The sequence below is a fragment of the Drosophila elegans genome, unplaced genomic scaffold (assembly GCF_018152505.1).
Source record: "Drosophila elegans isolate 14027-0461.03 unplaced genomic scaffold, ASM1815250v1 contig_208, whole genome shotgun sequence".
In the NCBI taxonomy this organism is placed as follows: domain Eukaryota; kingdom Metazoa; phylum Arthropoda; class Insecta; order Diptera; family Drosophilidae; genus Drosophila; species Drosophila elegans.
Genome location: NW_024545578.1, coordinates 21,270,290 through 21,293,218, shown reverse-complemented (window position 1 = coordinate 21,293,218; position 22,929 = coordinate 21,270,290). Strand labels below are relative to the sequence as shown.

General features: G+C 40.6%; 6 protein-coding genes across 12 annotated transcripts; 2 read left to right on the top strand and 4 right to left on the bottom strand.

Moving 5' to 3' along the window:
- The first annotated feature begins 602 nt into the window (after positions 1–602).
- LOC108142222 (toll-like receptor 13) lies at positions 603–6,654 on the top strand. Of its 4 annotated transcripts, none has more exons than XM_017265937.2 (6): positions 603–1,629; positions 2,839–3,069; positions 3,161–3,382; positions 3,983–5,601; positions 6,076–6,203; positions 6,259–6,654. In XM_017265937.2, the coding sequence occupies exons 1-6, from the start codon at positions 1,314–1,316 to the stop codon at positions 6,485–6,487; spliced, it is 2,745 nt and encodes a 914-aa protein (XP_017121426.1). In that variant the 5' UTR covers positions 603–1,313; the 3' UTR covers positions 6,488–6,654. The 4 variants fall into 4 exon arrangements, with proteins under 4 accessions (XP_017121426.1, XP_017121428.1, XP_041563805.1 ...); XM_041707871.1 differs by having other exon boundaries at positions 1,504–1,629; positions 2,880–3,069; XM_017265939.2 differs by lacking the exon at positions 3,161–3,382.
- Positions 6,655–7,066: 412 nt separating this feature from the next.
- Positions 7,067–8,809, top strand: LOC108142873 (DNA primase large subunit). The gene has a single exon (XM_017266947.2). It carries the CDS (start codon positions 7,115–7,117, stop codon positions 8,714–8,716), a length of 1,602 nt encoding a protein of 533 aa, XP_017122436.1. The 5' UTR covers positions 7,067–7,114; the 3' UTR covers positions 8,717–8,809.
- Positions 8,810–9,757: 948 nt separating this feature from the next.
- On the bottom strand, positions 9,758–11,162 carry LOC108142742 (vitellogenin-1). Of its 2 annotated transcripts, none has more exons than XM_017266765.2 (4): positions 10,953–11,162; positions 10,633–10,892; positions 10,443–10,578; positions 9,758–10,382 (listed from the first exon to the last, which is right to left on the bottom strand). In XM_017266765.2, the coding sequence occupies exons 1-4, from the start codon at positions 11,146–11,148 to the stop codon at positions 9,844–9,846; spliced, it is 1,131 nt and encodes a 376-aa protein (XP_017122254.1). In that variant the 5' UTR covers positions 11,149–11,162; the 3' UTR covers positions 9,758–9,843. The 2 variants fall into 2 exon arrangements, with proteins under 2 accessions (XP_017122254.1, XP_041563874.1); XM_041707940.1 differs by having other exon boundaries at positions 10,957–11,029.
- A 110-nt stretch (positions 11,163–11,272) lies between these two features.
- Positions 11,273–12,857, bottom strand: LOC108142741 (DNA/RNA-binding protein KIN17). The gene is made up of 2 exons (XM_017266764.2): positions 11,781–12,857; positions 11,273–11,716 (listed from the first exon to the last, which is right to left on the bottom strand). The coding sequence occupies exons 1-2, from the start codon at positions 12,750–12,752 to the stop codon at positions 11,519–11,521; spliced, it is 1,170 nt and encodes a 389-aa protein (XP_017122253.1). The 5' UTR covers positions 12,753–12,857; the 3' UTR covers positions 11,273–11,518.
- A 253-nt stretch (positions 12,858–13,110) lies between these two features.
- On the bottom strand, positions 13,111–16,208 carry LOC108142740 (cysteine sulfinic acid decarboxylase). Its single transcript, XM_017266763.2, has 4 exons — positions 15,931–16,208; positions 15,013–15,200; positions 13,410–14,385; positions 13,111–13,353 (listed from the first exon to the last, which is right to left on the bottom strand). Exons 1-4 carry the CDS (start codon positions 16,108–16,110, stop codon positions 13,165–13,167), a joined length of 1,533 nt encoding a protein of 510 aa, XP_017122252.1. The 5' UTR covers positions 16,111–16,208; the 3' UTR covers positions 13,111–13,164.
- Positions 16,209–17,611: 1,403 nt separating this feature from the next.
- Positions 17,612–22,708, bottom strand: LOC108142764 (eukaryotic peptide chain release factor subunit 1). 3 transcript variants are annotated; one of them, XM_017266798.2, is made up of 8 exons: positions 22,601–22,708; positions 21,826–22,051; positions 20,457–20,632; positions 19,921–20,390; positions 19,704–19,859; positions 19,241–19,438; positions 19,032–19,179; positions 17,612–17,935 (listed from the first exon to the last, which is right to left on the bottom strand). In XM_017266798.2, the coding sequence occupies exons 2-8, from the start codon at positions 21,909–21,911 to the stop codon at positions 17,853–17,855; spliced, it is 1,317 nt and encodes a 438-aa protein (XP_017122287.1). In that variant the 5' UTR covers positions 21,912–22,051; positions 22,601–22,708; the 3' UTR covers positions 17,612–17,852. The 3 variants fall into 3 exon arrangements, with proteins under 3 accessions (XP_017122287.1, XP_017122288.1, XP_017122289.1); XM_017266799.2 differs by lacking the exon at positions 22,601–22,708 and adding an exon at positions 22,565–22,582; XM_017266800.2 differs by lacking the exon at positions 17,612–17,935 and adding an exon at positions 18,156–18,850.
- Positions 22,709–22,929: the final 221 nt, after the last annotated feature.

Sequence of the window (22,929 nt, the reverse complement as noted above, 5' to 3'; positions counted from 1 at the left end):
TACTACCGAATTTTAATTAAATATTTAAATTAAAATATTTATTGCGATATTAACAATTATAAAATTAATTAAAATACAAATTTTATAAAATCTGTATTTAAATTTGCTTTTGAATGCATTGCAAAATATGAAAATTATATTTTAATAAAAATTAAAGAGTTAAGAATTGAGAAACAGCATTTCCATTATTATTGCACTTTTTTGTGTGTTTATTTTACTGCTTGCAAATAATCTTAATAAAAATATAAACAGAATAGCGATAGCTATGCTATAATAATCAAACTAACTATGACTAGAAAAACAATAAGATTAAATGCACTTTAAACAACTCGCACTTTGTCAAGTCATTAAAAGGATTTGTTTATCAGTGAAAGATTAGCCAAACTTAATGATTCCTCAACGGCAAACTCATAACCATTTGCTCTAACACTAATAAAAGGTTACAGATCACTAATACAGGAGCTCTATCTCCCAAACCTATCAATTTATCAATCAATATTTGTACGGGCAATAACCTATATAATATTGCTAAAAGGGAACCGAAAATATTAATTGGCCATTTGAGCAGCAAGGTGTTTTAGTGGTAAGCTTTCACTATCGCCGATCAAATGATAATCTAAGATTCACCAAACGGTTTCTTATCGCCGCCGACTGTGGACGCAGTAAATCAAGGCTTTTCTATCTGCAAACATTTCCAAGTGCTTGAGCACTATAAAAGAGGTGTTTCGGTTTAATTTATTTGCTTGCTGGAAAACGAGCCATATCCAAAGCATCGATCCCATTAAAGTACGCCACTAATCACCATTTCCCGAAGACCAGATAATTATCCGATAGCAAGTAAGTGCGTGGGCGTGAGTCGGGGAGCATAATGCCACCGAAATAGCGATACGCGATACGCTGATAGTGGCGGGCCATTCAAGCGAAGATATTGCCAAAATTGATAAGCCCTATCATGGCAGAATTAGCCGCACAATGTATCAATATGTATCGCTGCTACCAATTATTTTCGCTGACCAATAGCCAGGCTAATATGCTTGTCAGTCTTTTTCGGGAACCCAAAGCGTGTGCTTCGCTTCGTTTAATCGCAATCAAATAATTTCCGCCAAAACTCATCGTGTTAAACCGTCACAATGTGGCTACAATTTCGGAATAACCAGAGATTATAACAATCGTGACGGGCTAAAAATATTGAAAATTATACCAGTGTGACTTAGTGATTTAGTAAAAAGCTATAATCTGCATGATAGTGCAATCAAACAAGTGTCCACTCAATTTATGACCACTTCTTGCAAGCGAAATAAGTGCGTAATTCAATGAAAATGTATCCAAAATACATATTGGATGTGACTTTAATAGTGTCCCTCTTGCTGGGAAATTTTCAAGCAATCTCCTCTGAGTTCTCCACACTCGAGGGCATAATCACAGATCCAGACTCAACGACAACGACAACGACAACGACATCAAGTGAGGAGTCCGATGAAGCCAGCAAGGAGAGAACTGATATCAAGTCCCTCATCATGAAGTACGAATCGGATGACGGCAACAGATGTCTTTTGGATATGATCAAAGACGATGTGATATGGTGGCTCTATCCAAATGGTACCCTCAAGGAGGGAACTAAAAAATTCGGTAAGCCCCATAAAAAATCGGTTAACTGTCAAAATTTGATTGACCCTTGTTAACAGCAATCAAAGTCGTATATTTTCACGCTTCCGGCAATTCAAATCGACAGCTGATAAAAGCTTTTTAGTGTTAAGTTAAGCCACCTGAATTGTTAAGTATTATTGTACTTGTTATCGGTAAAAGCTTTGTACAACGAATGAATTAAAAGGGTAGATTTAATAATGATATTTACTAGCGAAAATAGACTTTCTGAATGTTTATACTCGGTACTTCTGTGAGGAAAACGGTCAGTGAAACGGCATAGTAAAATTAAACTTTTAAATGTTTGAACACTGTTTTTCAAAATATATTTGTACTTAAAACAAATTAAACGTTGGTTATTTAATAGGAAAATTGAAGATTTAAATTTGTTTTCTTTATTAAATTTAAAATTTTCCATTCTTAAAAACAAAAATTGAAAAGTATCACACATTAATTTAAACAAAACAGTACCAAAAATATTTATTTAAAAGTGAAAAAATTTGTGTTTGGCATGGTTTTTCTCTGGGTGTTCTTTATAATGAATAAATATTATAACATCTTAAAAAAAACTTAAGCCACATTTTTTTAGATAAAAAAAATAAAAGTATAAAAGTATTATTATAAAGAAAAGGAAGCAAATAAATAACTTATCATCAAGTTGCAGTGAAACTATGTATTTTATTGGCGAAAATAATACAAAAATACATTAAGTGGTATCAAGCCAATTTAAAAATAAAAATAAATATAAATATTTCAGTACCTTAATAAATAACATTGAACATTCTTAAGATAAATAAAAATTTTTACCTAGTTAGATAAAGCTAGTCGCAAATTGGCTTACCTATGTAGCGTATAAGACTATTTTTCGTAGAAACGAACCGACAGACGAAAATGGACACCGCTAGATCGCCTCTATTTGTGATGCTGATCAAGTATATATATACTTTAAATGTTCGGAAATGACTTAAATTATAATACCTCCTGCAAGGGTGTTAAAACTGATTATTTTAAACTACATTGACTTCATTATTTTAGTGTTTTTTATGTCTAGACAATTTATAAAAATATAAAAATTATTGAATTTTACAACGGTAGTTAGCTGTTACAAAGAATATACAAACTATTTGCCATTACCTGTTAATAACTCTGAATATAATTAAATGCCATTACTACATTACAATTTCGTATTTAAAGCAAACAAAATGTATTTGGATCTATCGCATGGTAACCTCAAGGAAGACTCTGAATTGTTGCGCCGGACGAAATTAGAGAGAAGGTTCATCAGATGGAGGATAGAAGTCTTTTCGGCTGCCTTCAACACGTTGAGTGCTGCTCCGTTCAATACCCTTGACTCCATGAGGGACTCCTTGAAGTTTCTTTCGCTGAGGGGGAACAATTTCTCCGACCTCATTCCCGATGCCGAAGGTAGGTGAAGTGGGATTGCTGCTCACATATCCTTTGTCGAAGTCCTGGCACCCACATTCTGATGGTCAGTTATCCATCATCGCCATTTCAGCCTTTGAGCGGTTTTTAAACGAGACCCGCTCGGACGTGAGTAACACTACACAACACAGGTGCGAAACACTACTCGCTTACAATGCCACCGATCTTTACGATCGAGAGTGTTATCTGTACTTTCAAAACAACACCGACACAACACACACAGCCCTAACGGGTATAAACTATGAGGAGTACATTCGATTACTGCTAAATCGCTTTGAACAGCTTGGAAACAAACGTAAGACCACACCTAAAATACAATTACACACAAAAACTCATTATCTGTTCAAGAAATACATATTAACCATTGAATTAAGCATACGTTAACAAGTCTGGTAAAAAAACAAATTGGTAAATACAAGTATTTAATATTTAATTAAAATATATTTATTCTTTGATTCTATTGCACATTTTAGTTATTATAATATGAAAGCTTTTTATGTGATTGGAATTAATTTTTACATTTGAAAAATTAGAAATTTTAACCTTATTTAAATTAAAAAAAAAAAACCTTAATCAAGTAGGAACTATTTTAAATCTGACATTTTCCCCATAAATACAAATATTTTTATATTAAATACTGCAATTTATAAAGCATTTTTTTATATTATGGTTTAATATTTAATTTTAATAATAAGTATACAAAAGTCATATATTTTTTTATACTACACTATGCAAAACTAATCTTTTGTAGCATACTTTTTTTACTCGAGTGAGTAGCTTAAGTCCAAAGGAAGGAATATTTTTTTTAACTAGGTACTGAAGCGTAATTTTCCTTCTAGACAATATCTTAAAGTTTATTAATTTTCGGTTTGCATATTCACTATCTTTCTTCTAGCGCAATTTATAGCCTGGGCGAGTTTCCCGAAACTTCCCCGACTTGTGGAGCTGGACATAAGCAACTGCAGCATCGAGTACGTGAGCAAGGACACTTTCCGGAACGTCACCGGCCTGCGTAGACTCTTCATGTCGGATAACAAGATAATGACCATATACCACGACACGTTCTACTACATCCAGGGACTGCAGTACTTGGACCTGTCCTTCACCAACTTCCTGACTTATAACTACCAACTGCAGCTGCCCACCTTGGAGATGGCTTTGAGTCTGATCTACGGCCTGAAGATCCAGCAGTATGTGTTCAAGCTACTGCCGGAGTTGGTCTACCTGGACTTGTCCCACTCGAAGATGACGCGAAATAGTGCGGTGGCATTTGCCCATCTGGGGGCTAAGCTGAGGTACCTAAGTCTGTGCTACACCTCCATTCCGATGGTTAGCAGTACGATCTTCAAGAACACGGTTCTCGAGGGTCTGGACTTGTCGGGGAATCCCTATCTGTCGTACAATGTTATTGACGATGCCTTCGACGGGATTGCCGATACGTTGAAGTATTTGTATTTCGAGCAATCAAACCTCAAGGATTTGGAGTGGGCCAAGTCGTTGAAGAATCTGCAGGTTTTGGGACTAGCGGGCAATAACATCAATGCCCTCACTCCGCACATGTTTCAGTCCTTGGAGTCGCTGGAGATCCTGGACTTGAGCTCGAACCATGTGGGCAACTGGTATCGCAGTGCTTTCTTCAATAACTCCGCTTTGAGGGTGTTAAACCTGAGGAGTAACACCATCAACATGCTGTCCAACGAGATGCTAAAGGACTTTGAGCGCTTGGATTACCTCAGTCTGGGGGAGAATGACTTCATATGCGACTGCGGTTTGAGAACGGTGGTGGAGTTGGCAGCCGCTAATAATAAGGATGCGGATTGCTCCTACAACCTGCTGAACTACAGCCAGAAAGAGGTGGCCGAGGATCTGCTCATGGCGGCGGAATCACTACATATTGATCGCGGACTCTGGCAAAGTCGCTACATTCCCTGGTTGAAGAGGAGTTACACAAACGTAAAGGACTTCAATCGAGTCAATCATATCATCAAGGTGCGCATCTTTTCCGAGGACCACAAGATCTCCAAGTGCTCCTCAGCCACGCCATATCATATGGATGAATTGGGCAGCGATCTCAGCCTGAAATTCCAGCTACTCGACTACGAGGCCAGTCAGTACTACTGCTTCAACAACACCGATCAACTCCAGGTGGATCAGCTGAACTGCCAGGTTCGAACGATGAATGATCTAGCGGAGGAACTGCATCGCGTTACGAACACGGTGATCGCAGTGCTGGGCAGTATCATTGGAGTCTGCATCCTGGGGTTCATTGTCTACTTGAAACGCTGGCACATTCACTACTATTACTCATCCTTGAAGTCCGCTGCCTTGTTGTCCAGTGCCTCGAAAGAGGCGGTGGATAGCTTTAGCCAGATATCCCAGAGGGATCCCAGCGCCGTCTACGATATCTTCATCAGCTACTGCCAAAATGATCGCCCCTGGGTGCTAAACGAACTATTGCCAAACGTGGAGGAAACTAGGGATATATCCATTTGTCTGCATGAACGAGATTTTCAGGTGGGCTAGAACTAGAACTTTATTTTGATGTAAAATGTACACTGATAGTTTCTTAACACGTTAATATGGGATTATGATTCAGTTTTAAGTTTAGCCAAATATTATTCCTATTTACAAATTGGTTAAAACCGAAATTTTAATTTAAATAAGCGTATCTTGAAAATCGATTCAATGCTTAATAATAACCCCTATACTTTTTTGATTCATTTATATTTTAAAAGTTCCTTAACATTTTAAATATTATTATTAATATTTACATTTACAACATTCACGCTACTTTCTTTCCATTTTACCAATTGGCAAATAGGGGTTATATAAACCTATTTAATAGTGAAAATGGATCGTACTCCTACATTAACGTGATAATGTCAAAAACTTTCATTGCAAATTGTATTGAATTTAAATGAAAACAATATTGTTTATATAATAAAATAATAACGTTGATCATTGTAATTCATCCTGTTTCCATTCTAGATCGGAGTTACTATCCTGGATAACATTATTTCCTGCATGGACCGTTCGTACTCCCTTATGCTGATCATATCCTCTAAGTTCCTGCTAAGCCACTGGTGTCAATTTGAAATGTATTTGGCACAGCATCGGTATGGAAACTTTTTTGTTTTAAATCTTAAAAACACTAACATATTTCCCTTGCAGTATTTTCGAGGTTAGCAAGGAGCATTTGATCCTGGTTTTTCTAGAAGACATTCCCCGACGAAAGCGTCCCAAAACGCTGCAATACCTGATGGATGTGAAAACCTATATTAAATGGCCGGCTGGCAAGGGCGATTCGGGACCCAAATCGGAGGAGCGAAAACTATTTTGGAAACGCTTGAGACGAACACTTGATGTCATAGGCATCAACTCCAAAGAGGTCAAGGCTTAAAAAATTATTAGCATACCTTAATTTTATTTAAAGAGTTCTAGTCAGTTTTGCAAGTACCTGGAAAATAAACACAAAACCCCTAACCCTATTAAAGAAAAAAGTTAGTAAAGATAATACTAAAAATAACATAGTATAGGCAATAAATCGTTATATAATACAAATATATACCTAAGAGCACCAATAAAGTTATGTTTTTTTTTAAGTTTATTTAAAAAGCTGAGCTCCAAAATAATGGTTTAGAATACGGTTATATTCAAAACAATAAGTGTTCATAATATTTATTAGATCCAAGTCACATTCTAAATTGAATTTTTTTCTTACTACTTTCTATATACTGTGGAAAAACATTTTCCATCATCGTTAATACGCTTATTACAGTTATAACCAATACTGGTAAAATCTTAACAAAAGCCATGGAGTGACATGTTACCAAAAATAAACGGTATTAATAAAGTTCAATTTTAAAAATATTTCAAATTTGTTGACCTTGTGCAACACCGCAACTATCGATTAAGATGCATAGCCCTATCGATAACAACGTCAACAGCTGATCTTGCCTATCGGTATTTACGCGCCAAAACAAAAACACGGCATTAAACAAATTGTAATTTACGCTCGCACAAAACCATGGAATTCCGCCTGAAGAAACGCCCGCGCCTTGAGGTCAAGGCTGAGGTGGTCAGCCTGGAGAGCAAGTATCCGCAGAACGTGATGATGTACCACTATCCGCCGACGGACGACGTGCACATCGAGGAGTTCGAGGAGCTGGCCCTGGAGCGCCTGCGCCTGCTCCGCGTCCTGGATCGCGCGAGCACCCGGAACCTGCGCCTGCTCTCCGACGAGTGGAAGGAGTACGTGAATGCGGAACTGACCCGCGAGGGATTGCGCAGCTACCTGCGACTCTGCTCCGCCGGCGGAGGCACTAAGCATGAGGCGGACATGCAGGCCCGCCGGCGGGACTACATCTCGCACTTCATCCTGCGGCTGGCCTACTGCCGCTCGGAGGACCTCATCCGCTGGTTCGTGGCCCGCGAAATGGAGCTTTTCCGGTACAAATTCGCCGCCCTCAGCAGCGCTGAGGTGAAGCAGTTCCTGGAGGCCAACAAATTTGAGGTGCAGCCGCTTACCGAGGCCCAGAAGGACGAGGTCAAGGATGGCCTGTACGAGAGTACGGTGGGCCAGAGTGTGGCCAAGATCGAGCTGCTGGACTTCTACAAGGTGCCGTTCACCCAGGTGATGGACCTGGTGCGAAGTCGCCGCTGCTACTTGAAGGCAGGCTTTGCCTATGTGAACACCCACGATCTGGTGTCCATTGTGGGCACGCGGCAGCAGGACGAGATCGAGCGGGGACTGCTGGCTGCCAAGGGTCTGGTGGAGGAGGTGGAGGGCGACGAGCGCATCTCCCGCATGCTGAAGGCGTTGCACAACTCGTACACCGGCAAGGACTACACCGTGTGCCGGGACGCAGCGGTGCCCATCGAGTCCCTCGACCAGCTGTCCAAGACCTCCATGCCGCTGTGCATGCGCATGTGCCACGAGCACCTGCGCGCCCAGCATCACATAAAGCACGGCGGCCGGATGCAGTACGGCCTGTTCCTCAAGGGGATTGGCGTGACGCTGGAGGATTCGCTGCGCTTCTGGCGCGAGGAGTTCACCAAGAAAATGGACGCGGACAAGTTTGCGCGCAGCTACGAGTACAACATCTACCACAACTACGGCAAGAAGGGCTCCATGGTGAACTACACGCCCTACTCCTGTGCGAAGATCATCAAGGAGATGGCCACGCCGGGCGATTGCCATGGCTGTCCCTACAGATACATGGACCCGGGATCGCTGAAGACCAAACTCTCCTCCTACGGCCTTTCCGCCAGCGCCATCGAGGAGGTGATGTTCTTCGTGTCCCGCGGCCACTATCAGATCGGCTGCGGCAAGTACTTCCAGATCACCCACAACGCCACCGCGGAGCCGACCATCAACCATCCGAACAGCTACTTCGAGGAGAGCCAGATAACGATGGGCAACCGGCAGAAGCGCACCACAGGATCCGCTGCGCCGAAGGCCAGAGCTCGACCGGACATCAAGGGCTGCGGCGATCGCTCCATGCTGATGGGCGACGACGACGATGAGCTGTGGCGCATTGCGGAAACCCAAGAGCGTGCCATGCAAAGCCAAAAAGCCATATCGGAGGCCTTTGATGACGACCTAGATCTAACGCAAATCGATTACTAATCCTAATGCAAACTAAACTAGCTTAGATGTATACTTAAGTACGGAAAAAGAGAAAAATATATGCGGATGTTGATCAATCTGCTCTTGAACATATCAGAATATATATACATTAGAGATTTAAAACTGGCAAGACACTTGAACCGAAGAAAACAAATAAGTTATGCATGGCAGACATAAGGTAAGTGTTCAAATTTGGTTTTAATGCGTTAGGTCGCAACAATTTTAAAAGTTAAATGCTTAACAGGAAAGCAAATCCTTTTGCAGCTATTGCAAAATAATTATTATTTAAAACAACTATAGTAAAGCTCTGATTATTTTCCACTGATTTATTCGATTGTTTTTATGGCAGCTATATTATATGGTCGACACTATAGGCAAAATCGTAATTCTGAAATATTAAAAAATTACAACATCTCAAAGAACACTAAAAAAATAAAAAACCGCGAATTATAATTTTTGTTTATTTATATTTCCGATTGTTAGGTTAAGCCCTTAATTCTGAAATATTAAATTATTTCTGATTCTAAAAGAATTACAAAGAAATGCAAAAACAGCCAAGTTATAATTTTTGAATTTATTTTTCCGATTGTTCCTATAGGAGCTATTTAATTTGTTGTCCGATCCGGCTAAATCCGTGTTATATACTACTTGCAACAGAAAGACAACTTTTGGATGGTGACGCTGATCAGGAATAGGTTAAATCCGATGATTCTACTCAGTATAATAGGGCAAACATGTTATTAAACAAATTTTTTATAGATACTAAACTATTGTTGCATGAATTTTAAACTATTGGATATGAAAAATTTCATAACATGATGAATTTTCTCTTAAAACGCAATTTATGTAGTTTAAAAATAAGGCCTTAGACTTCAGTTTTACACTCTTCGGTAAACTAAAATGTAAAGTGATTAAATTATTTAGTATTGAATTAATACTTTTAATACCTTCTGTGTAGCCCTGCACTGCGTTTCATTTTTTTGACTAAATTATAATAATGAAAAGTAAAGGCATATTAAGAGAAAAAAAAACAAATCCTAATTTATAAAAATATAATGAGATATTCTTTATTCAGTGTAAAGGTTTAGGAAAATGTTAAATTTGCTATTTCTCGGGATTTGTTAACTTTACGTCTGGCAAAGATAGCAAGTCCGTAAGCTTGGGTCAATAGACTTCTGCGCATTGCGACCGTAAGGAGGCCAGCCATTTACATCCACATAGTACATGCCCCTAGCTTGGGGATTGATTTGATAGCCCATCGGGGAAACGATTCCCTCAGAGCAATCCCGTCTTCTTAACTTGTCCCACGAAGCGCACTTTCTGCCCATGAAGTTCTTCTTCTGCTGGGGATACGCACTCTCCGCAAAATACTCCACCGCTCGTGTATGAGAGCAGCCGATGGTCAGGCAGCCCGGCTGGATGGGATGTGCCCCACCCGGATAGAAATCCACGTCCCCCAGGGGACCTCGCTTGGCCAAAATGCCAATGTTGGTGTGGATGATGTCCACCAGCTTGGCATCGCCCTGCGTCAATCCCGGCAGGATGTTCTCCCGCCTGAAACAGGGTTTGGCCGGATCCAGGCCGGTTATCCTGGGGATCAGCTTTCCGGTCAGCCGCTTAAATGTTCGACCAGCAGTGCCCATGATGTGAGCTCCCAGGGAATGTCCTACATGGAAATAAATTACAAAATTTTAAGGAATTTTTCAATCTGGGCAATAAAACATACCAATCAAATGGATATTTCGCAGGGGAGTCAACTCTATGAGATGTGTCAATCCCACACCAATGTGCTCGCCAATTAAATCTGTATTGAGAGCCGACCAGGAGTACAAGGTGTCCACGTAGTCAGCGGCATCCACAATCTGGAAAAAAAATTCTTAGCAATATAATCTTAAAGAAGTTTTCTCTGGACGAACCACAAAATTCACATCGCCACGACACATGAATGCCTTGGAGATCATCGAAATGGCTGAGGATTCGTTCACAGTGTTGGTCCATCCAGTGGCCAGGATCACCACCTTGCGTCCCTTGCTAAACCTTGAGTGCTTCCACAGCTTCGATGCCTCCAGTAGAGGCACACTGTAGTTCTGGCATGGAGTCATATACTGAAAATGCATTTTCTGTATGTCCGGAGTGATTTTCGGAGGCACTCTGCCCATAAACAGGGTGGAGGAACCTAGGAAATAGACTTTAAATTCAAAATAGTTTTCTTATAACTATAAGATGTTATTCTTACACACAGTATCAATTGCGTTGGCAATAAGTTCTAGTGGAGCAGCTGTGAGAATGTTCACTTTCGTGTTCACAATGTCGGTCACAAGTCGGGGTAATGCATCCCACCAACTTCCAGTTGCCCTGCCTTCCGCATTATCGGCTGTATCTTCAGATGATCCAAAGCGTAAGAGGATAACAATAAGACAGAGGATCCGCATATCAAGAACATTCACTTTACTACACGAATGCTGGAACTAGTTTAAGTTTTGCTAGTATGCGAATTATTGCTCGTTAATCGGGCTTTGTTTGACGGTTTCATTGTTTCCAAATTAAACCCAAAAATTATTGTTTGCATTCATACATATACTGAGTATACTGTTCCAGTTTTTAATAAAAAGTCGTGTTTAATTAAGCTAAATGCTAAGTCGGCCAAGTTTAAGTTACGAACTAAAAGAGTTGTGATTATAGTTTAGTTCGTTATCGGCGCTCCTGTTGAAAAGTTGGATAATCACAAACCTCGGAGTTCTCAGTACTTAGGATTAATTGGCTTAGTATAGGTACATCTATAGATCTTACATTTAGAAAGCTTTAGCTAGACAATTTAGATATGTCTTCGTACTGGACATTTTCCACAATTCGTCCTTTTAGAGGACCATGCAATATCTCCACGCTGACCGAATATTTACGCTCGTTTAGTTTCCTTAGCAAAGCTTCAGATCCGCGATAGGCGCCATTGACAACCATAACACGTTTATCCAAGGCCGGGATAACAGTCTCCAGGTGTGCCTAAAAATAATAAAATACTCTTAAATTAATTTACAATATTAATTATTGTTGACCAGTTGCCTACCTGATCCACTTTCAGCTTTTCCCCCGTGTCCAAGAACTTGATTTTAGCTTGATATTTGTCTATGACTTCCTGAACAACCGCTTTCTGTTTGAAGAACTTGTCGCCCATGGACTTGGAGATGAACTTGACCACAATGTCCTTGTGCAGCCAGTAGTCTTTGCGGTTGGCGCGCTCCTTTTTGGCCTCCTCCTGCTTGATGATCTCGTCCAGCACCGACCGGGTTTGACTGTCTCCGGCAATAGATTTGGGCTTCTTGAAGACCTTTTCGTCAACTTCCGAGGCAGGTCGTTTGGCCAATGCGGACTTTCCAAGGACCGTGTCAGGCTGAAACTTTTTCTCCAGGCGGATGTCGAGTTTCAAGGGTTCGTTCTCCTCGCGCTTGAGTTCGGTGAACTTCTCCTGACCCTCGTCCTCCTCGCCGTCCTTTGCTTTGGCCTTTTTGATTTGCTGTTCGATAAAGTCGGCCATCCGCTCCTCGTCGTCCTTCTCCATCTTCTCCTTGCGGTCGGCCTTCGCCTGGCGCTCCATGGCCTCCGGACTGCGATCGATGTACGAGACGAACCAGCCCTTCTCCGTTTCGTCCGCTATCACCTGACCCGTCCGCCCCAGCCACTTGACGTAGTCGGAAAGGGTCAGCCACCTGGTGGCGTTCATGTGGATGTGCTCCTTGTGGGCAATGTACTCCTGGTAGATCTTGTTGGCGCTGGTCCGCTTGGTGCCGAACCGCCGGCGCAGTAGCTCCATGTAGCCGTCGGAGAACTCCTTGCTGAAGCTGTGCAGGAATTTGCCAGGGGAGTCGGCGAAGAGGAGCAACTGGCGCTGGTGGGACTCGCTCATCGTGTGGCACTTGAAGCCGTTCTCGTCGCGACACTGCTTTTCGCACATCTGGCAGTACCAGCGCAGCTTCTGCAGGCCCTTGGACTTCATCTTGTTGGCCAGGTACTTGGGCGTACCCACCTCGGCACGACCCATCTTTAAGCCTTGTTATTAGCCTTGATCTTCAATAATTTCGCAACAAATTCGGATTGTTTTGGCTGCAGCTGATAAATCTTCATTTGTGTGTGACCGTAGTTGCCTGTTAAGAAAATACCAAAGTAGTTTAGAGATGTTTCTATTTATTGGTGTGACCAGCCGGTTTCAAATAATTTATAACGGTTTGACAACATTTAAAAATGGTTTTCTCACCCAAGTTTGTTATTACGAATGAAAAACTTGTTAAATAAATCAAACTTTTTCCTAAATTTACAATTCCTTCGAAACTGCTATTATAAAAAACTCTTTAAAAAAAACTTTAGATGTAAATAACAATTTAAACTCAGTTTTTTGATACAAATATACATTTAATTCCCTGTAAATAGCTTAATTGAATATTTTAAAATGTTAATTAAACGACAATTTTCTCTCCTAATCTCTCAATCTCATCCAAGATGAAGTCCAACTCTTCGTTTTTCAGGATGGGGAAGCAAGTGAAGACCATGCGTAGGAAGTTTCCCAAATTTTTGGCCTTGAGCGGTGAGTAGCCCACCATCAGAGTGCCACTGTGGGCCATCTGCTCCTTGATCTTCGGAGCCACCTACAGGAAAAGTCCCAAAATTAAATAATTAAAAGAGATACTTTAGAGTAACTTACAGTATATAGACGGGTCCACCACTCAGCCGTTTCCTCTTTCGGGGTCACCCGCATTGAACTTGGGATGTACCAAAAGCAGACATTGGAGTACTCGTGCTTCTGAAGCACCAACCGAAAGCGATCCCCGCGCTGTCGCAGCTTATCCTCCAGCAATCGGGCCATGTCGATGGCATGGTCGACCAGGAGTCCATACTTCCCGTACCCACGAGCCTTCAGCATCAGCCAGAACTTGAAGGCATCGATCTTTCGGCCGCACTGGACACTCTTGTTGCCCGTGTCGTAGGACACGTCGTAGAACTTGTCCTGCTGGAAGAGGTAGTGCGCCTCGGTGCTGTTGCATCTCTCCAGGAGTCGATCCGTTTCCCGGGTTAGAAATAGCGAGCACTGCAGTGGAGCTCCGACTGTCTTGTGTGGATTCCAGGCGAAGGAGTTGGCCCGCTCCAGGCCAGCAATTAGGGATCTGTTCCTCGAGGAGAGCAGTGAGGCACCTCCCAAACAGGCGTCCACATGGAGCCACAGACCATGACGCTCCGCCACATCCGCTGCACCGTTTATGTCATCGAAGGCGCCCAGTACAGTGGTACCTGCCGTACAGTTGACAAAGAATGGCTGTCCTCCACGTGCCTTCGCCTCCTCGATCTTCGCCTCCAGATCGTCCAGTTGCATCTGACCCCGATCGTTGGTCCTCACCGACACGCAGTTATCACTGCCCAATCCCAGCCAGTTGGCCGCCTTCACGAAGCTGTAATGCGATTCGTCCGAGGTGAACAGCACCAGTGGTCGCATCCCAAACATTCCCGCGGTCTTCACCTCGGGAGCGAACTTGTAGCGGGCCAGGACCACGCCGTACATGTTCGAGGTGGAGCCGCCGGGCGCGAAGATGCCATCGCCATCCTTGTATCCTGCCAGCTGGCACATGCGCGAAATTATCTCAGTCTCAATCAGGCTGAACACGGGTGCAACTTCATAGGTGTAGCTGCAAATAAGAATTTTGATTTATATATAAAGCTAAATAACACAAATTAATTGAGTTGTATTGAATTTCTTATTTTATAAGCATGATTTTAATGTCCTAATTTCCAGTCATTTAGTCTAAACAAATATACCTTGGCAAAAAAAAAAAAATCCTAAGTTTGAAAAAAAAAATCGTTTTTAATGCAAAAAAAAAAGGTTTTAATGTAAAATTTACTTTTTAAATCGCATAAAAAACATAAATTATGCTGAGCAATAAAAATTTTGTGTTTCCTTATCAAGATTCACATGCTAGGTTGATTAGTGTAAAACCTGTGTCTAAGAAGTAAGTTTTACTACAAGTGCAAAATATAGCCATTTCTTAAAGAACACAATTCTAAAAAAAAAAAACGAAATAAAACATGTACATGTAATGTAATTAAAAGTTGAATTAGGTTTTTGTAACACTGTTTTCAGGGGCTTACAACTATGCATTGTAATTTACACCACAGCATGAACACAATTATCTGTTCGATGAACTCTGCAACCACTTGTAGATTGGATCGAAAGATGCAATCAGCTGTCGGTCATATATAGAGTCTATAGACATGGGCACATGCACATGCATGGAGTAATGCTACGGCGGACTTACGAGCTTCCGTTCATGGCCTCGGTGATCAGGGCTCCTGCCAGACCGAATGGGTCGAGCTGCCCGAAGAGCTGATTGTGGAAGCGCCCGTGCGACGTTTTCACGGAATAATGGATCACCTGCTGACACAGCTCTTCGATTTCAGCGAGTGTACACTCCTCTGTCTCCCGGACTCTCAGATTAATCAGTTCCTGGGAAAGATTGTAAATCATCATGTAATACAACTGAGCTGAACTACATAATAGCATTATCAAAAGTTTGGGCTATTTCAATTTTTATTTAACTTATACAGATATTAAGTTTAAGTTTAAGTACACTTTGCCCTAAAATTGACTTTAATTTGCAATCGATTACATATCTCTTTATTTAAAGCTTTAATTTTAGGCGAAACAGCTTAAGAAAAATCAATCCCAATTTCATAATCGAACGAAATTCGTAATGTTCTTCCTTTCTTTTTTAACTTTACGCATAGTTGTCAAAAAAAAAAAAATTTATGCAACTTCTAAATTCTAGTAACAATAAAAGTATTTTTTGCAAAATTAATATTTGGCTTGGCAAACTTAAATAACATTTTGTTCAATTTCTACTTTCTTTTTAACTTTACGCATAGTTGTCAAAAAAAAAAAATTTATGCAACTTCTAAATTCTAGTAACAATAAATAACATTATGTTCAATTTCAACTAAAGCCAGATATGGTTTATACCTGCAACAGCCCTAAAATCTTCTAACAAACCATATTGAATACCATATTAATACTAAATACTACACACTACAAAATTTAGACAAAATAAAAGGCGATCCACTCGTTAGGCCAACTATAATTAAATTATTTCCAATTGCTGCCAGGGGTCATGTGTCGAATTGAACTCTTTTATTAATCAGTCCGTCCGTTATCTCCAGATCGGTTAACGTTCACTCACCTTCAGTTCGTCTGGCTGCAAAAAGGGCACTATCTTTTGGTTGTCCCATTTCTGGGGATCCACACAGAAGGTGTCCTCCCTATGGATCAGTTTGAAGACGTTCTCCAGGATATTCCAGTCGTCCATGAGGCCATCGCGGATCTGATCCACAGCCACTGACTGATCCACTGGAGCAGCCATATCTCTTCAAATTGGCCTCTGTAATAAACGATTATTTTGGGGTCTCGGGAACTCTCAACCTCTTTCGCCGACGATTGAATTGAAAATGCCCGACTGACTGCAGCTGATTGTGTTTTAACGTTCTCTTGATCAAATTCTCATTAAGTTGTAAACCCTCGTCTGGGTTTGTTCACACTCAAAACAATTGAGATACGAACGCATGCGGCTGTAAATGTATACATATACAGCACCGCACTTGTTCGCTTTAGAGTGGACCTAAATCGAACGTTAAAAACATTTGATGAGAAAAGAGCTTTAATAAAAACATAATATATTGCTCTCTGAAGCAGTCCCCAAACAATACATATATTTTTTTTAGACTAGTTTTAATTTGGGCTAAAATAGAATAGAATATAATATAGTTTTGATCGATAGGTTCAATACTTTCGGAAATACTCTATATGCTAGAAAGTTGCGCCCTTTAGTTCTTAAGATTTGACTCATCATATCAGTCTCGTTTTACCTAACTCAATTAATTATTAACAATTGTCATTTCCGCAAAAATGCACATTTTTGTATTTTATTTATATTTTGTTTTCTTTGTTGATTGAATTTTTTGATTTAGGTTCAACTACAATACATAAATTTGTCAAGTCTTTGGTTAGCAGAAAAAGACCAATGGTAAATGGTGTTAGAAATTAATTAGTGATGTATTTACTTATCACTCAAACTCAAATAACCAAATAATATGAATAATTTCCATATCGATTTAACAATTTAATCGTTAAGGACTGCATGGCACAGAAAACTTGGTCCACCAACTGTGTATTTTCTTGCATATTTAATCACAGACAGTGAAACTTAGCTAAATGAACTTCATAGGACGTTGATTTACTCATTTTCTGTGTTAGAGAAGGTCGACTGTAAGTTTTTTCGCAACGAGTACAAAACTTGGTTGTAAGTGTGGCTCAGAAACAAGTTTCGTCGTACCAGTTAGATCTATTCGAATTCCTAGATGCAAATGGGTAATAAAACAATTGCAAAACTGTCTATGTGTGGATAGAAGTACACGAGAAATTGTCAACTAATCAGTTGGGGATCTCGTTACAAACTGTTTCCAAGCGCGCCTGCAAATAGAAAGTAATAAAAGACGTGCCCGAAAATGCACACACACATTTCCCTTTACTTTCAAATCACTTTCATTGTTGTGCTGGCAAGACTAAGAAAAATAGCTTTCAGCAGTTCAAGATTTAAAACCAATTTCAGAAAGAACAATCCGTTGAACATTATTCGAAAAACAATGGAAATGTATACAGAATTTTATCTTTGGTGAATTCATATTAATAATTCAATGCAAACGGTTCAGTAGCCGTCTTTTTTCCGCTATATTAGCAACAACTTTTTATCAATAACAGTGCGTAATCGTTATCTTTTAAATTGGTTTATATATTACGGCATACCTGTTATTTACAATGTATCCCATATTCTTTTTTTTTCCATTAGTATATATAGCAAAGTAGTGTTTTTGTTCACGTAAAACGGTATCATTTTAATAGGTTTTCCTCGATTTAACATTATATCGTTTGTATTTATATGCATTAATTTAAATTTTACTTTTTTCGCCAACAACGTTAAAATGGAAGAAGGTTTGTGTGTTTTTCGTATTATTAAAATATTCTATTTGATTTTCCTGGTTGTATGTAGTTGCAGTTTTCAGTTTGCGGTCGACGGTAGTTGCAAATTCATTTCCACAGAAACATTTTCTAGTAATCATCTAGGTCGAAGCAGTCGTTGTCCAACTCATCGAGCTGCATACTCTGGAAGTCCACCTTGTAGCGTAAGATACCTGCGGATGCACAATTGATTGTATTAAAGTTATTGATTGTAATAATAAACAAAAACGACAAGAACAAAAGCAGATACTGAATAAATGAAAAAGAACATAGGTCTAAACACAGATTAACCAACTAATACAAAACAACTGAACATCAGGCTCTCACCTCCTTAGGCATTATATATTTTTTTCATTTACTAATCAATAAATAGTACATGAAGCCCGTGTAGTGTTCGCGATTGAATGTAAACGGGATATTCATCCTCATTATGTGTGGTGTTTTATTTCTGGTTTAATTTTTATTACAATTTTATGGATTAGATTTGTATACTTTCTTATAACACTCGGTTTTAATTTGAATAGGGGAAATGCAGATACGTTCGAAACTTTTCGGTTGCTCACTGCTCACTGCTCACTGCAGATCTTATGCTTCCTAGGATCGCAGTCGCAATCGAACGCGGTGAACAGAGAATGCGATAATATCTCTTTTACGTGACAATTGAATTACGAATTACGAATACGAAATACGAATTTAATTTGTTGCTTAAAAGTAATCTCGCACTCGGTTCCGCTTCGTGCACGACTAATTTAAAAATTTGGTAAACGTCTAGGTACATATCTAGATACACGATGATCTGATCGACAAGGAAATGCACCATCCGACTGATGAGGGGGACCCTATTGGTGATAAATATTGAACGGCTACGCTGAACATAGGTAAAACTATGTGGCAAGTAAATTGGTTCCTAATCAATTTGAACGTTTTGCTTTACGAGGTTTCCCAAAAAGTACTGGTTTATTATGTATGTAACGCATAACCGAGACCCGTTCGCAGCCCCCAACCGGCTTAATAGTCATCGAGATCGACGTCCTCCAGCGGCTCGTCGGCCTGTAGGGATTGGAAATCTACTTTATAGCGCAAAATGCCTAAACATCAAATCGAGGTAACAATTTAAAAGTTTACATTTACATTATAGCATTGACGACCGTGTGAAAGCAGCATGAGGGAAGAGGAATGGAAATTGTTGCAGCATTTGTATATATATATTTGGAGCTACCACTAGCTAGCTAATCCAAAGGATCGAAAGACAATGCCTTGAACACTTACCGCCGATTCCACCGAAACCTCGCACGAACTGACTTCCCTCCTGAGACTTGTCCGTGATAATCTCCAGTGTGGCGCCGAACATTTTGTAGTTGTTTGCCAGCCACTCCAGCAGCGGCTGAGACTCAATCAGCTCCATTTCCACCCCGCTCTATTTGGATTGGAACACCCAATTAGCATCTCAATATGGTGAATGGTCAATAAGTACCCACCTCCTTGTCAGTGAAGTGCGACTTGTCCTTTTCCTGCTCGGGCGTCAAATGTAATACTGTCGTTGACGTCGAGTTGGCATGATTCTTGAGAACATATCGTTGAATGTCCAGGTTCTCCCAACAAATGAGGGTCTCCACCGAGCCAAGTTCCAGCGCTCGCAAAGTATCCTCCACTCCGAAACAGTATTTGCCAGTGTCCTGTTCAATATTATATAACAAACAAGTTAGTTATGGTTGTCTTCCAATTCACTATTAATAAGAGAGTTTAATAAGAAGTTTAATTAAAAAAAGCAAGCTAAATGAATCATTATATAAAGACCTTAGATTAGGTTTAAAAATAGTTTATACTTCTAGCATTTAGAACTGAAAAGTTTTAAATAGTTAACATAAAGTGCTTGTCTTTTCAATAAAAAGTTATACATATTTATTATAATAGCTTCAGAATTGGTAATGACTGACTCACCTGAGAAATTTCATCAAAGTAACGACCGATTAGTTTTTTCTCTTGTATGAATTTCACGTTCTGCAACGATTCGGCTGCCAATTCGATGGCCTGGTTAAAACCGTTTTCGCCGCCATAAGACACGTCCACCAGTTTGATTACTTTTGATTGCAAACGCTACAAAGAAATCAAGGTTTAAAACCTTACAGATTCGAAAGAGGGAAATCCAATAACTCACGGGATCGAACATATCCGACTGACTGAGCTCGGTCTTGAAGTCCGCACTACCGGCCAGAATGAGTCCGGCAATGTTGGGCTTGTCGTTCGTGATGAAGAGCTGGGTGGCCACCTCGGCGACCTTGCGCACGTAGTTGTGGCGCTTCTCCATGCGCAGACGGGCGAAACGGAGGGCGGACTGACCACCGCGGCCGTGCTTCTTCGGCAGATCGACGGTGAACTTGTGCAGCACCTCGCGGGTGTTGCCCTGCAGGGTTCCGAACAGCGCTCCATTACCGTCCATCACGATGAATCCGAATTTGTTGTCGTCGGCGAGCAGGGCAGTGAGGGCCTCCGTGTGGAACTTGTTGTCGCAGAGGTACAGCGACGTGTTGATGGGCTTGAATGGCTCGAAGTCTATGTTCACCTTCTTCTCCTTGCCCTCCTCTGTGACAATGGTGCCGCAGTAGATGACCAAACCGTTGGGAGGCACTGAAATCGAGCAGGGATAATGGGTTAAAAGACTTTACACTTCGAAACTCCCCCGCAAACACTCACCTTTGGTGTATAATTTGAGTCTGTGCTGGACCGACGTAATGGCACCGAGGACGGACAGGCGGTTTACGCGCGACTTGATGTTCGAGGCCGTTCCAAACTCATCGGCCAACATTTTGCTGACGCGCGAGATTTGATCTTTTGGCGGAATAATCAAAGAAATCATGCTGGTGCCATTGCTGAAAAATGAAAATAGAGGGGAGAAAGTGAGACGTGGAAAAACAAATAGGGTTCTTTTTGTTTTGCCATAGCAACAGTGGAAGGTACTTTTATATTCACACTTCATTAACAAGTAAAAGAAATTTCTTTAACGTCGGTAAATTGACCGTGAAACTTTGTCACACGAAAAATCTTAACATAGTATTGGCCGTTTGCAACATTTCGGTTTGCTTTAAAAAGCTTATCTTTATTGGCTTAAAAAAAGGTTTTATTGAAATAAGGACTTATCCATCGATTTTATTGTTGCATCACCAAAAATATATTTATAGAATTTAATTATCAACTTATTTGTATTTTAACAAAGTCCCACCAAAAAGTAGAACTTACTCTCTTACTACGAATATAAAGGCAATGATATATTTTTAAATTTAACCACTGAAGGGTTAAAATTTGTTTTAAAACCTATAAATAAATGAATGACTAAGGGAAAGAAAAACAAAGACTCCAGAACAAACAGTTGGTAAAAAAGGTTTACGAAGATTTTCTATAAAGTTTTAGTTCAAAAACAACCTAACCTTGATAAAGACCAATAGGAAAACTTAGATAACTGTACAAGGTAAACCCCAATTGGCAAGAGTCGCAAACTCCAGTTGGCAGCTGTATTATGTTGGCCCTAACTGTGTGTTAGTACCAAAATATATACATATGTACGTTCCTGCGGGGTCACTCGATTTGCTGACCTTGTTATCCACTTTGAAGCGGAGTAAAGCGGTAAGGACCGGGTCAAGAGAGGGAAAGAGACAGAGTGAGAGAGGTGGGAAAACAAAGCTTGGCCCATTTTGGGGCACACAAACATACATAGGCACGCACACGCACAACAGCCACGAGGCGCATTACTCACTCACACTCTCGCTCTCTCTCACTCAATCAGTCTAGTTTGAACTGATAAAAACCCGACAAAAACGTGTTGCTTGTATGCAAAAAAGAGAGAGGGGGCGAGAGAGGGATCATGCGGAGATTGGAAACATTGCAAAGGAGAGTCACTCGGCAACAACAAGGAAAGGTGGTTGTACTCGGTGCTCCCCCACGCACCCACCCACTTCCGATACGCCCACTTCCACCCCCATATTGTTGTCTTTATGTATACCCCACACACGTACACAAAGGAGATGGGGAACAGGACATAACATTGATATCGATAACGACAACTCACCCGCGGGCCATTTCCAGGCTCTTGATGAGCTTCTTGATTTTCCAGATCTCGACATTGCGATCGGCAGACGTTTCCTCTCCAGACATTTTGCTCGTTGTTTGCTTTTATGTGTGCCTGCGTGGGATGGGGATTGAGAATTTCGGGCTCCTGAATCCTTCTTTTAGCTTCTCTGCTGGTCGTATTCACATACACGTTCTTCCTTTTAACGTGGCTGGCGATGAATACACTGCAATTTGTAAAAACCTTTAAAATAACCATGTACACACACACACACAGTAAATACGGTGGGGGGGGGGAAAGAGAGAGCCGAATTGAAAGCACAAGCAGAGCGCGAGCACCGTAATTGCGTTTGCACACTCCCTCTCTTTCTGGCTGGCCAACTAGAAAACCTCGAAGACAGACTTAAAAACAAACAGTTTGAAACTAAAAGCAATTTTAACATTAAAGCCCCGCACTTTTGATACAAACGAAAGTTGAAACTCGGTTATTTCATTATTTCACTCGAATCGTTAAGCTTTCGGGAGCGAGCGAGAGAGGGCACGCAAAAAATTGGCAGCGAGAGAGGGAGTAAGAGCGAGCGAGAGAGAGCGAGTGCTCCAAAGGTGACGTTGACACAATCGCGTGCCACGGCCAAAATGTCCCGCAAATGACGATTTTCGAAACATTTGCTCGAACAAATTAGTGCACTAATTATGCTGGTACACGTCTGCTTGCAATTTCACAATACGGGCTTGGTTACAATTGGCGAATACAACTGCATAAATTTTTCACATACAACGTGCACAGAGCTCAAAAATTAGAGGTGGGGAAACTCCGACGGCACTATCGATATTTCCAAAGTTTTAAGGTTTGTGGATGACAATATCGTTGGTACTAGAGAGGACACTGCCGCCTACGATTAGTTTGTTTAAATGAGTACCAGTCAGTTATAAAAAAATATGTTCTTATATATAAAACTTATCATAACTCTTACGTTACAATTGAAGCAGAAAGAGATTAACAAATCCACTAATATACCTATATGCCCTTTTTCTAATTTCAATTAACTTTCCAAAAGAGGTATTTAATCTTAAAGAATTTTGACTTAAAATTTAAAACTGATTT